At 43.9% G+C, this 13,464-nt stretch overlaps 1 protein-coding gene across 3 annotated transcripts in view; it reads left to right on the forward strand.

Annotated features, from left to right (window-relative positions):
• Positions 1 to 13,464, forward strand: part of coq8aa (coenzyme Q8A, genome duplicate a) — a 98,945-nt gene that overhangs the window by 35,786 nt on the left and 49,695 nt on the right. For all 3 annotated transcript variants that reach the window (XM_060914193.1, XM_060914195.1, XM_060914194.1), the window contains exons 3-4: positions 7,511 to 7,843; positions 9,808 to 9,874. In XM_060914193.1, coding sequence (XP_060770176.1) covers positions 7,511 to 7,843; positions 9,808 to 9,874 — 400 coding nt within the window. The remainder of the gene's footprint in view (positions 1 to 7,510; positions 7,844 to 9,807; positions 9,875 to 13,464) is intronic.

Here is a 13,464-nt window from a genome sequence, read left to right on the forward strand (position 1 = left end):
GAGCAGCTTAATGACAGTGCGTGACAGCCGCTTTTCTCTTCAGATGGATGAAGCCACTGACAGTAACAAAGACTGTTTATTAATTATGGCCCTTTTCCACTACCCTTTTTCAGCTCACTTCAGCTCGCTTCAGCTCACTTCAGCCCAACACGGCTCGCGTTTCGACTATCTCAAAACAGCACGACTCAGCTCGCTTCAGCCCTGCTTAGCCCCCAAAACTCGCACGGTTTTGGAGTGGGGCTGAAGCGAGCCAAACCGAGCCGAGTGGGGCTAGGGGCGTGAGGAGACACTCCCCTGTGCACTGATTGGTGAGGAGGAGTGTCCTCACATGCCCACACGCCCCGCAAGCACGCTGGGATCTGTAAACACCGTAAACCCGGAAGAAGAAGAATTACGAATTACGAGAATTTCTGAAGCCTTATGCGCCTCGCCTCATCTATACGCTCTTGCCAGTATCTGTCCGCGTTGTCAGTGACAACAAGCCACAGCACCAAGACCAGCAACACTAACGACTCCATGTCCTCCATGTTTATTGTTTACTATTCGGGTCGTGAGACTACTGCTTAAAAGATCACTGATGTCACTGTTTGCGCCGCTTAACGACATCACGTGACGTCCACCCACTTTCGCTAACTCCACCCAATGTGTCCACCCACTTCCAGCCAGCACGGTTCAGCGCGGTGGTAGTCGAAATGCAACTCCAACAGCCCCGCTCAGCTCGACTCAGCCCAACTCAGCACGGCATGGCTCAGCCCGACTCAGCCGCGTTTGTAGTGGAAAAGCGGCATTACTTACGTCAGATTCATAGATGGAGATGACATGAGGGAGGAATTGCTTTTCTGCAAAAAGTTACTGGCAGAGCCACAGCAGAAGAACTGTTTAAAATCATTGACTCTTACTTGAAAGAGGCCAACCTGAAATGGGAGGACTGTGTGGGGGATCTGCACTGACGGGGCGCAGGCTATGGCTGGGAAACGGGCAGGGCTGCAAGCGCTCATCAAGCCGTCTCCCCCAATGTGCAGTGGACGCACTGCATGATACACCGTGAAGCCCTGGCATCTAAACAGCTGAGTCCCGAGCTGAATGATGTAATGACTGGCGTCATTGCCACCGTCAACTACATCAAAACACGACCTGTCAAAGCCCGGATTTTTTCGGCACTGTGCGAGGAAATGGGCTCCGACCACACAGCTGTTCTGTTTCACAGCGAGTCCTGATGGCTGTCACGTGGGAAGGTGCTGTCCAGGGTCTTTGAACTGCGAGATGAAATCCGCATCTTTTTGAAGGAAGAGGGCAATGATCTTGCCCACAAATTTTACTGTAACAAGTTCCTCATGAAACTTGCATACCTCAGTGACCTATTTCTGAAACTCAGTGAAGTGAATTTGCAGTTGCAGGGCACAAATACACACCTCCCACATCTGGCAGATAAAATCACATCATTCACCAGAAAACTTGAGATGTGGCTGCAGCGAGTGAAGGTTGGAAATGTGGACTCATTTGAGAACCTGAAATCATTCATTGAAGACAACAAACTGCAGAACACAGTGATTCCATGCATGAAAGCACACATCTCTGCCCTTCAGAACCATTTCCAGAAATATTTCCTGATGCAGGATCCCAAAGAATATGACTGGATCCGTGACCCCTTCAGTGCAACACCACCTGCCGACTCCAGTACGTCAGAGGAGGAACAGTTCATTGATGTCACCTCTGATTCAACAATGAGGCTGCAGTTTGTCAAAGACACTGGCTGCATTTTGGATTGGAGTGGAAAAAGATTACCCACTGCTAGGTAAGAGAGCCCTGGCCATACTTCTTCCTTTTGCCACATCCTACCTACAGTCGGAGGAAAATGTTTGTACACCCTTTGGAATTTTTTACATTTCTGCCTAAATTGGTCATAAAACATCATCTGAACTCTCCAGCAATCTTAAGAATGAACAAACAGTGTCTGCTTGAACTAAAACCACCCAAACATTTGCGTTTTATCATATTTTTATTGACCGTAAGATTAGAATTATTCACAGGATAGGGAGGCATAAGTAAGTACACCCTTTGATTCAGTAGCTGGTTGACCCTCCTCTGGCTATAACTTCAACCAGACATTTCCTGTAGTTGCAGACTAGACGGGCACAACGATCAGGAGAAATCTTGCACCATTCCTCTTTGCAAAACTGTTGCAATTCAGCAAGATTCCTGGGATGCCTGGAATGGATGGCTTTCTTGAGGTCATGCCACAACATCTCGATTGGATTGAGGTCGGGGCTTTGACTGGGCCATTCCAGAACGTGAATTTTGTTCTTCTGAAACCATTCTAATGTCAACCTGCTTCTGTGTTTAGGGTCATTGTCCTGTTGCAGGACCCATCCTCTCGAGTTTCAACTTTTTTGACAGATTGCCTCAGGTTTTTCTGCAAAATATCTTGATATACTTGAGAATTCATTTTTCTATTGATTATAGCCAGTTGTCCAGGCCCAGAGGCAGCAAAGCACCCCCACACCATGATGCTACCGCCGCCATACTTGACGGTGGGGATGAGGTTTTGCTGATGGTGTGCTGTACCGACTTTCCTCCACACATGATGTGGTGTGTGTCCCCCCCCCCAAACAATTCAACTTTGGTTTCATCAGACCACAATATGTTTTTCCAGTGGCGCTGAGGAACATCCAAATGCTTTTTCGCGAACTCCAAACGAGCAGAAATGTTCTTTCTGGACAGCAATGGCTTCCTCCGTGGCCTTCTCCCATGAATCCCATTCTTGTTCAGTGTCTTTCTTATAGTAGATGTGTCCACAGAGATGTCAGCATGTTTCAGTGATTTCCTCAAGTCTTCAGCGGACACTCTTGGATTCTTTTTTACCTCATTGATGATGACTCGAAGTGCCTTTGGAGTGATCTTCGCAGGGCGGCCACTCCTTGGCAGAGTAACAACCGTTCCAAATTGTCTCCATTTATACACAGTTTTTCTAATTGTAGACACATGAACACCAAGGGTCTTAGAGATGGTTTTGTAACCCTTTTTAGCTTTATACAAATCAATTATTTTGTGTCTTAAGTCTTCAGACAGCTCCTTTGAGCGAGGCATGATGCACAGAACATGCCTCTCATCAAAACGCACCTTTTAACTGGTTTTCCAGTGGGGTGGGTAGCTTACGACACACCTCAGTGATTGGACATCAGGTTGGCTCACACCTGAGTCAAATTGTTTAATCATCTAATTAGCTCTTGGATGAGCCTTAGCTAAGGGTGTACTTACTTATGCCTCCCTATCCTGTCAATATTTCCATCTTATGGCCAATAAAAATATGATAACATGTAATTGTTTGAGTGGTTTTAGTTCAAGCAGACACTGTTTGTTCATTCTTAAGATTGCTGGAGAGTTCAGGTGACGTTTTATGAATAATTTAGGCAGAAATGTAAAAAATTCCAAAGGGTGTACAAACATTTTCCTCCGACTGTATGTGAGAGAGGTTTTTTCTGCTGTGGCCTCAATCAAGACAAAATACAGATCAAAGCTGGACATTGAAAATGAACTCTGAGTGGCAATCTCAAAACTGCAACCCAGATTTGAGAAGATCTGCAGCATGAAGCAGGCCCACACCAGTCACTGAAAAGATGCGAGGATTAAAGGTGTCATTTTTGCACAACAAGTCTTTAGGTTTTTGTTTTTTTCTTCTCAGGGAGTTGGTCATGTTTTAAAACCCATTTTTGCAGAGAGGCAATGTTTGAAAACTGCATTGATAATGTTGAATATTAAAAAAAGAAACCTGTTACACAGTTAAGGTGCTTGAAAACAGTTATACTTAAAATAATTATATTGCAACCTGTAGTTTATGGCAGTTTACTTTTATTTGTTCAAAAAAGGTTGAGGTTTGTATTAATAAACTGCAATGGAGTCTGAAAACAAAATGTGTATGTGTGTCCGGGTTTTTTTTTTTTTTTTTCTCTTTTTGTCGGGGGGGTGCAAAAATTTTCTTATCTACCAAAGGGGGGCCCAGCAGAGAAAGTTTGGGAACCACTGCTCTAATTGATGCCTCGGTCACAACCGGCCGTACGTGCTCCTACGTGCAAAAAATGCAAGAAACGCACGGAGGGCGCACGTGTGACGTGCTGATTTTCGAGCCGTAGACCGGCCGCAGAGGTTCTTTGTCGTGTCAAACAAACGCTACGGGCGCTTACGTTTTTTTCAGGTTGCAAGACAAGCTTACAGCCAACGTGCGTCTTTCTCCACGAAGAAAAAAAATGCAGCGATTTGGGAAACGCCAAAAATCGCACGGCCAAAAAATCGTACGTCCGGTTGTGACCTAGGCTTGAAATGGATTTTTGGAGGGTTAGCACAACATGCCTGCCACTTTAAAGGTGCACGTTGCTGTTTTATTGTGACACAAACAATAATTAAGATGAAAAAACAGAAATCTGGAGTGTGCATAAGTATTCACCCCCTTTCGTATGAAACCTCTAAATAAGATCTGGTCCAACCAATTCACTTCGTCACATAATTAGTTGATTTAAGATCCACCTTTGTGCAAGCTAAGGGTCACGTGATCTGTCACATGATGTCTGTGTAAATCAACCTGTTCTGGAAGGACCCTGACTCTGCAACACTACTAAGCAAGCAACATGAAAACCAAGGAGCCTCCGAACAGGTCAGAGACAAAGTTGTGGAGAAGTATAGATCAGGGTTGGGTTATTTTAAAAAATAATAATCATAAAATAAAAAATATCCCAGGGAGCACCATTAAATCCAGTATAGCAAAATGGAAAGAATATGGTACCACTACAAACCTGACAAGGGAAGACCACCCACCAAAACTCACAGACCGGGCAAGGAGGGCATTAATCAGAGATGCAACAAAGACACCAAAGATAACACTGAAGGAGCTGCAGAGATCCACAGCGGAGATGGGAGTATCTGTCCATAGGGCCACTTTAAGCCATACACTCCACAGGGCAGGACTTTATGGAAGAGTGGCCAGAAAAAAGCCATTGCTTAAAAAAAAAGTTGAGTTTGCCCAACAGCATGTGGCAGAATCCCCAAACACATGGAAGAAGATTCTCTGGTCAAATGAGACTAAAATTTTTTTTTTTTTTGGGGGGGTCTTCATGGGAAACGCCATGTGTGGTGCAAACCCAACACCCTGAAAACACCATTCCTACAGTGAAGCATGGTGGTGGCAGCATCATGCTGTGGGGATATTTTTCATCTGCAGGGATAGGAAAGCTGGTCAGGACTGAAGGAAAGATAGATGGCACTAAATACAGGGCAATTCTGGAGGAAAACCTGTTTGAGTCGGCCAGAGGTTTGAGACTGGGACAAAGGTTCATGTTCCAGCAGGACAATGACCCAAAACATACTGCTAAAGCTACATGGAGTGGTTTAAAGGGAAACATTTAAATGTCTTGGAATGGCCTAATCAAAGCCCAGACCTCAATCCAATTGAGAATCTGTGGCATAACGTGAAGATTGCTGTACACAAGCTGGAGCAGTTCTGCCTTGAGGAATGGGCAAAAATCCCAGTGGCTAGATGTGCTAAGCGAATAGAGACATACCCCAAGAGACTTGCAGCTGTAATTGCAGCAAAAGGTGGCTCTACAAAGTATTGACTTGGGGGGAGTGACTACCTATGTACACTCCAGATTTCTTTTTTTTTTTTCAATCTTAATTATTGGTTGTCACAATAAAACAACAATTTGCACCTTTTAAAGTGGTAGGCATGTTGTGTAAATCAAATGGTGCTAACCCCCCAAAAATCCATTTTAATTCTGGCTTGTAATGCGACAAAACAGGACAAACACCAAGGGGGATAAATACTTTTGCAAGACACTATGCATATCAGACGCTTGCTGGTTGTGCTGTGAAAACTGTGCATGCAGACGCTCATCTAAGTTTCCAAATCTGGTATTGTTTAAAGGAATACTCTGGAGTGAAATGCTTTCTAGGTCTATTTTCGCATTATTGGGAGTGCATACGTTGAGTTGCTACCACAATCACATCAATCGGATGTGTTTTGAGAAAATTCGTTTTTTTGCAATTTCAACCGGAAAGCGCTAACACGGCAGTGCGCGGGGCATGTCTTTTTGCTGATACAAAACGCTAGTTTTAAAACCATTGCAAAGCTCAAAACAACATGACAGTTCTGTGGAAGTGAGTAGAGGGTTCCTACAAACAAAACGAAGTGTCTCTAGCTCTGCAAGTGCACGGACAGAGTGTGTAGAAGAGTAAATACAAAGCCAGTGACCTTACCTGAAGTTGGTCTTCTCCAGATACCATCTTCATGGGACAGTCCATAAAAGTCGAGTGCCGTGTGCAGAGCCCATCCCGCTGGAAATGCACAACATACCACAATTGTGCATTTCCAGTGGGATGGGCTCTGCACTCGGCACTCTACTTTTATGGACTGTCCCATGAAGATGGCATCTGGAGAAGACCAACTTCAGGTAAGGTCACTGGCTTTGTATTTACTCTTCTACACACTCTGTCCGTGCACTTGCAGAGCTAGAGACACTTCGTTTTGTTTGTAGGAACCCTCTACTCACTTCCACAGAACTGTCATGTTGTTTTGAGTCAAAGCCTTTTATCTGCTTAATTGAGTGACATAACGAAGGAATTTCCCACACCTGCCCATGAAATAGCCTTTGAGTCAATTGTCCAATTACTTTTGGTCCCTTTAAAAACAGGGTGGCACATGTTAAGGAGCTGAAACTCCTAAACCCTTCATCCAGTTTTAATGTGGATACCCTCAAATGAAAGCTGAAAGTCTGGACTTTATGTCCATGTCCATTATATAACTATAACTTGAATATGTTTCAGTAAACAGGTAAAAAAAACAATTTGTGTCAGTGTCCAAATATATATGGACCTAACTGTATGTGCCCGCCAATTTTCATGTAAATATCCTGAAAAATAAAGTTATTAAGAAGAAACTCTTGATCTCATTTGTTAATGAGGCCCATTTTGGACCATGTGATCCTCATACAGAATATTACCGTAGTTTTCTAAAAATTAAGCCGGTTTTTTTTCAATCTTTGATTTGTAATCTCAAGAACGGATAAACGTATTTTAATTCTGTAAGAAGTACGTTGTTTAGCATTCAATTCTGAATTCAATGAGAGCAGTCTCAAGCAATTTGGATTGGATTTGAATTTCCACCTGATATGCCTACTTGATGCCTTTTGATGATCAGTTAATTTTCTGCTCACTTAACTATTTGTCGTAACAGACATTTTCAGCAAGGGTGCCCAAACATTTGCATGCCACTGTGTATGTCTACAAAATTGGGATGCGCATAAATGCCTTCATCAATTAATCAGTACAGTAATCAGCACACTGGCAGATGAAGATAATTACTGTTCTGTTAATATTATTAAGTCTGATAGTCAGTGTATAAAAACTCAGTGTAGCACATTAGGGCTTTTGCATTTGCTTTCACTTGTTTATTAAAAGTATTGAAGCAGTAATGTTCTTTTTAAAATAACCTTCTGCTCCTTCTGGTCTATAATTGCTGCAGGAATTTGGAAGCAAGCAACAAAGTGTGACGGACTTCAGCACAGGCATGGATGATAAGTATGCTTTCTCCAGTGAGGAGGATTACACTGAGGGCATGACCCAGACAGAGCAGTGTGATAACGCGTTCACGGATGCCAGTGTGGACAGTGCTAGAACATCCTACCAGTCAGTAGGCAAATCCAATGTTTTTGAACGCTATAAGGATCCGACAAAGCAGTTCACAGGGACTCGCTCATACCACCAGGATCACTCGTCTGTAGGTGGGCTCACGGCCAAAGACATCAACAAAGCCAGGGAGTCCAAGCAGAGCATCAGCAAGCCCCAAAAACAAATGGTAAACAAGGCCGATCTTGTAGCTCGTCTTCACCCGAATAACCAGACTGTGTATTGTGCTGTTTTACTTGATTACATGAATTTAGTTTTTGCCAGAAGGTTTAGGGGTTTTTTTTTTTGGCAAAACGTAATGTAAAGTTTATGTTGCAGCAAAGTCTTACATACTTTGTTTTCCTCAAACCATCATTGATACTATTATTTTTCTTTAATTTCTTCAGGTTGACTGGGCCTCATTTATCTGTCTGGAGACAAACTGATTTATTTGTAAATTGTTTGTCGGAGCATTTGGTATTCGTGAAAATCCTGTAATTACAGCAAAGCGTCCATATCCTACTCATGCTCCTGAGTTTGCGTGTAAATTTACACAGAAGAAGGCTAACTATGTCCAGCTTGGCTTCAAATCATATAAATCGAAGACATATTACATTAAAGAAAGCTAACAAATGCAGATCTGTAAGTTAATTAAATAAGACGACCAGTCCTTCAATTAAAAATGCGACTGTAGAAAAGGAGGAAGTCCTTGTGACACTTGGCTTTAAAGGTAGACTGCCTTTCAGATTTTAAGTGTAGGTCATAAAAAGAATTTTCCCTGACACTCAATTATTTTTGTTTAGTGGACCAAAAGCTGTTGAATTCAAATCACAGACTTCCAATTTTATTTATTTTTCTTTTTTTTTTTTTTTTAAAATAGAACAATTAATGAATTTAGGGCCATGTGGCCCTAAATTCTCCACAATTTTATTTTTCTTGCTTCACCGTGACCTAATTCAAAATACTACGTCATGCATTACGTGGTATGCTTTCCCTGTTTGCACAAGGCATTGTGGGATAGCAATTTAAAACAGGAGAGAAAAATGGAGGACGTGAGTGTGCAAATGAAATGTGAAAGACTGACTACAGTAATGGAAAGCGAGAAGAAAAGACGTTATGTTATATATGAAGGAAAGGAAACGCAGGACCAAACTAATAAATATTGGTGTTCAGCGAGCACCTCGGTGTGATCAGCTGTTCGTTTAGCGACAGAATGATGGAACTGTCAGTGCACGGTCAAAGGTAAACCTGTAGATGGCAGTAATGCAACACTGGATGCCAGCTGCTGTAAAACCCAAAAGAAGAAGGTAAACCTGCGCATGTGCACACGGACTTCCTCTGTCTGCTTGACTGCGCAAAGCGAGCGATTTCGTGCACATTATTTGCTCGGGAATCCACTCAAATTAAATAACTTCCCAACCACAGAATGGCCTGGGGTTGGGTGGTGGTGTGGGTTTTTTTTTTTTTTTTAATTAAAAAAAAAAGTGTATATATATTCACCGACTTTTTTATGAAATCAAAAAGCTGTCTAGCTTTTAATTAAAGAAAAACAAAACAATTAAGCATAGCAGTTTCTCTGCATGATGTGATGCTTGCTGTCCATGATCGCCAGGGTACAGTATAGAGATTTCATTTGGTTTATTTTCATGTCGAACCATTTTCTGTTCAGATCGAATTCACTTTTTGTGTAATTTGGCTCCAGCATTTCGAGTGCTTTTACACTGCTCAATTAAGAAAAAAGAATCCTATAATAATAATAATAGTGTGTGAGAATTAAAATAACCTTTGCTTCTACCTCTTAAAGTATTTTTACCTTTTACTCTTTATCAACTCTGTGAGCTTTGGTGGATTTTTGTGTGTGATGCTTTGTCACCAAATGCTGTAACATGTGTGCTCCTGGGTGAAAATCAGCATTTCTGAAACTTTTCTAAATCTAGCAGGTATTTTTCATTTTGGTTTGACTAACAAACGTTTGCACACAACTTTACTAAAAGATTGATAAATGAGGCCCGTTGTTGGGGGGGGCTTGCAGTTTCAACTTTAGAGCTTAACAACATTCAAGTTGTGCTGTATTTTTTTTATTTTTTTTAAATCATAGAAAAAATGTAGTTCTTTCCCTTGCTAGACATTCTGAATGCTCTGATCTATTTTTAGCTGAGTGAAAGAGCAAGGGAGCAAAAGGTTCCTGTGACACGACTGGGAAGACTGGCAAATTTTGGAGGTAAGATAAATCGATTTTAAAGCGCATTCATGTTACAATAGGTGTGTGATTTTGAGTATCAGTTTTTACCAACTTTGAACACAAGACCTGTAAGTGTGCACATAAGCCTGCTCCTATTAGCCAGCATATCTGCGGTTTCTCACTGAGGCCTGGGTTAATATTTACACGAAGCGGTAGCTGTATACAGCATGTCAGCACTAATTACATGCATCACAGGCTACTTTCTAAAAAAGATGCAGTACAAAACTGCACTTTGCAAGTAAAAGTCCTTTTACTATTTAGTAAAAGTAGTTCCCTGATATCAATTAGCCAGTTGTAATGTTCACTGCTGGCTTCTATATATTCTCATGTTCATCTTTGAAAGGAGAAGATTTTAGTTCTAGCTGTTAATCTTCAGTTGAGGTTGAGGGCTCTGGGAAATCAATGAAGAGCTGAGGTACAGTGTGGCTTTGAAGTGCTGAGGTAGATCAGCCAAGGTATGTAGTTTTGAAGTGTTGAGGTAAAACAGCTGAGGTACAGTGTGGCTTTGAAGGTTGCAGATATAAGCGCTGAGGTACATGGTGGCTTTGAAGAGCGGAGGTATAAGGGCCAAGGTACAGTGTGGCTTTGAAGAGCTGAGGTACAGTATGACTTTGAAGAGCGGAGGTATAAGAGCCAAGGTACAGTGTGGCTTTGATGAGTGGAGGTAGAAGCGCTGAGGTACATGGTGGCTTTGAAGAGCGGAGATATAAGAGCTGAGGTACAGGGTGGCTTTGACGTGCTGAGGTACAGTGTGGCTTTGAGTGGAGGTATAAGAGCTGAGGTACAGTGTGGCTTTGACGTGCTGAGGTACAGTGTGGCTTTGAAGAGCAGAGGTATAAGAGCTGAGGTACAGGGTGGCTTTTAAGCGCTGAGGTACAGCGTGGCTTTGAACAGCAGAGGTATAAGAGCTGAGGTACAGGGTGGCTTTGAAGCGTTGAGGTACAGCGTGGCTTTGAACAGCAGAGGTATAAGAGCTGAGGTACAGGGTGGCTTTGAAGCATTGAGGTACAGGGTGGCTTTGAAGCGCTGAGGTACATGGTGGCTTTGAAGAGCGGAGGTAGAAGAGCTGAGGTACAGGGTGGCTTTGAACAGTGGAGGTAGAAGAGCTGAGATATAGGGTGGCATTGAACAGCGGAGGTATAAGAGCTGAGGTACAGGGTGGCTTTGAAGCATTGAGGTACAGGGTGGCTTTGAAGCGCTGAGGTACATGGTGGCTTTGAAGAGCGGAGGTATAAGAGCTGAGGTACAGGGTGGCTTTGAACAGCGGCGGTAGAAGTGCTGAGGTACAGGGTGGCTTTGAATAGCGGCGGTATAAGAGCTGAGGTACAGCGTGGCTTTGAACAGCGGAGGTATAAGAGCTGAGGTATAGGGTGGCTTTGAATAGCGGCGGTATAAGAGCTGAGGTACAGGGTGGCTTTGAACAGCGGAGGTAGAAGAGCTGAGGTATAGGGTGGCTTTGAATAGCGGCGGTATAAGAGCTGAGGTACAGCGTGGCTTTGAACAGCGGAGGTATAAGAGCTGAGGTACAGGGTGGCTTTGAAGCATTGAGGTACAGGGTGGCTTTGAAGCGCTGAGGTACAGGGTGGCTTTGAACAGCGGAGGTATAAGAGCTGAGGTACAGGGTGGCTTTGAACAGCGGAGGTACAAGAGCTGAGGTACAGGGTGGCTTTGAAGCATTGAGGTACAGGGTGGCTTTGAAGCATTGAGGTACAGGGTGGCTTTGAAGCGCTGAGGTACAGGGTGGCTTTGAACAGCGGAGGTATAAGAGCTGAGGTACAGGGTGGCTTTGAACAGCGGAGGTACAAGAGCTGAGGTACAGGGTGGCTTTGAACAGCGGAGGTACAAGAGCTGAGGTACAGGGTGGCTTTGAACAGCGGAGGTATAAGAGCTGAGGTACAGGGTGGCTTTGAAGCATTGAGGTACAGGGTGGCTTTGAAGCGCTGAGGTACAGGGTGGCTTTGAACAGCGGAGGTATAAGAGCTGAGGTACAGGGTGGCTTTGAACAGCGGAGGTATAAGAGCTGAGGTACAGGGTGGCTTTGAACAGCGGAGGTACAAGAGCTGAGGTACAGGGTGGCTTTGAACAGCGGAGGTATAAGAGCTGAGGTACAGGGTGGCTTTGAACAGCGGAGGTACAAGAGCTGAGGTACAGGGTGGCTTTGAAGCATTGAGGTACAGGGTGGCTTTGAAGCGCTGAGGTACAGGGTGGCTTTGAACAGCGGAGGTACAAGAGCTGAGGTACAGGGTGGCTTTGAAGCATTGAGGTACAGGGTGGCTTTGAAGCATTGAGGTACAGGGTGGCTTTGAAGCGCTGAGGTACAGGGTGGCTTTGAACAGCGGAGGTATAAGAGCTGAGGTACAGGGTGGCTTTGAACAGCGGAGGTACAAGAGCTGAGGTACAGGGTGGCTTTGAACAGCGGAGGTACAAGAGCTGAGGTACAGGGTGGCTTTGAACAGCGGAGGTACAAGAGCTGAGGTACAGGGTGGCTTTGAACAGCGGAGGTATAAGAGCTGAGGTACAGGGTGGCTTTGAACAGCGGAGGTACAAGAGCTGAGGTACAGGGTGGCTTTGAAGCATTGAGGTACAGGGTGGCTTTGAAGCATTGAGGTACAGGGTGGCTTTGAAGCGCTGAGGTACAGGGTGGCTTTGAACAGCGGAGGTATAAGAGCTGAGGTACAGGGTGGCTTTGAACAGCGGAGGTACAAGAGCTGAGGTACAGGGTGGCTTTGAACAGCGGAGGTGTAAGAGCTGAGGTACTGGGTGGCTTTGAACTTGCTGAGGTACAGGGTGGCTTTGAACTTGCTGACGTACAGGGTGGCTTTGAACAGCGGAGGTATAAGAGCTGAGGTACGGGGTGGCTTTGAAGCGCTGAGGTACATGGTGGCTTTGAACAGAGGAGGTAGAAGAGCTGAGGTACAGGGTGGCTTTGAAGCATTGAGGTACAGGGTTGCTGTGAAGCACTGAGGTACATGGTGGCTTTGAACAGAGGAGGTGGAAGAGCTGAGGTACAGGGTGGCTTTGAAGAGCTGAAGTATAAGAGACCAGGTACAGTGTGGCTTTAAGGAGTTGAGGTACAGTGTGGCCTCGAAGAGCTGAGGTACAAGAGGCCAGTTGCAGTGTGGCCTTGAAGAGCTGAGGTATAAGCGCTGTGGTACAGTGTGGCTTTGAAGAGCTGAGCTATAGTGAATTACTGTAATATGGAACACATTAATTTGATGTTTCATGAGGGTGAATTACTGTAAAATATCCTACATTACACGAATTTCACCCTTGTGTAGTATTTGAAGAACTGAGGTACAAGGTTATATTCGACCTGTGGTGGAAAGCTTTATTATTATTATTATTATTATTATTATTAATTTTTTTTCCAGATCTTTGGTAGATTAACCTGCACAAACAGCTTGTTTAATCATTCACCAGAGCTGACCTGTAATCTCACTAGCTTGCCAGGAAGGAGTACACATTTACTTTTAAAGCACTTCAGCTGCTTAACCTCTAATAAAGTAGGGTTAATTTAAATGTTCTGTGCTTGACCGTGAGGCTGCCTGGCTCACAACTCCTCTCCGGCT

The sequence above is a fragment of the Neoarius graeffei genome, chromosome 2 (assembly GCF_027579695.1).
Source record: "Neoarius graeffei isolate fNeoGra1 chromosome 2, fNeoGra1.pri, whole genome shotgun sequence".
Lineage (NCBI taxonomy): Eukaryota > Metazoa > Chordata > Actinopteri > Siluriformes > Ariidae > Neoarius > Neoarius graeffei.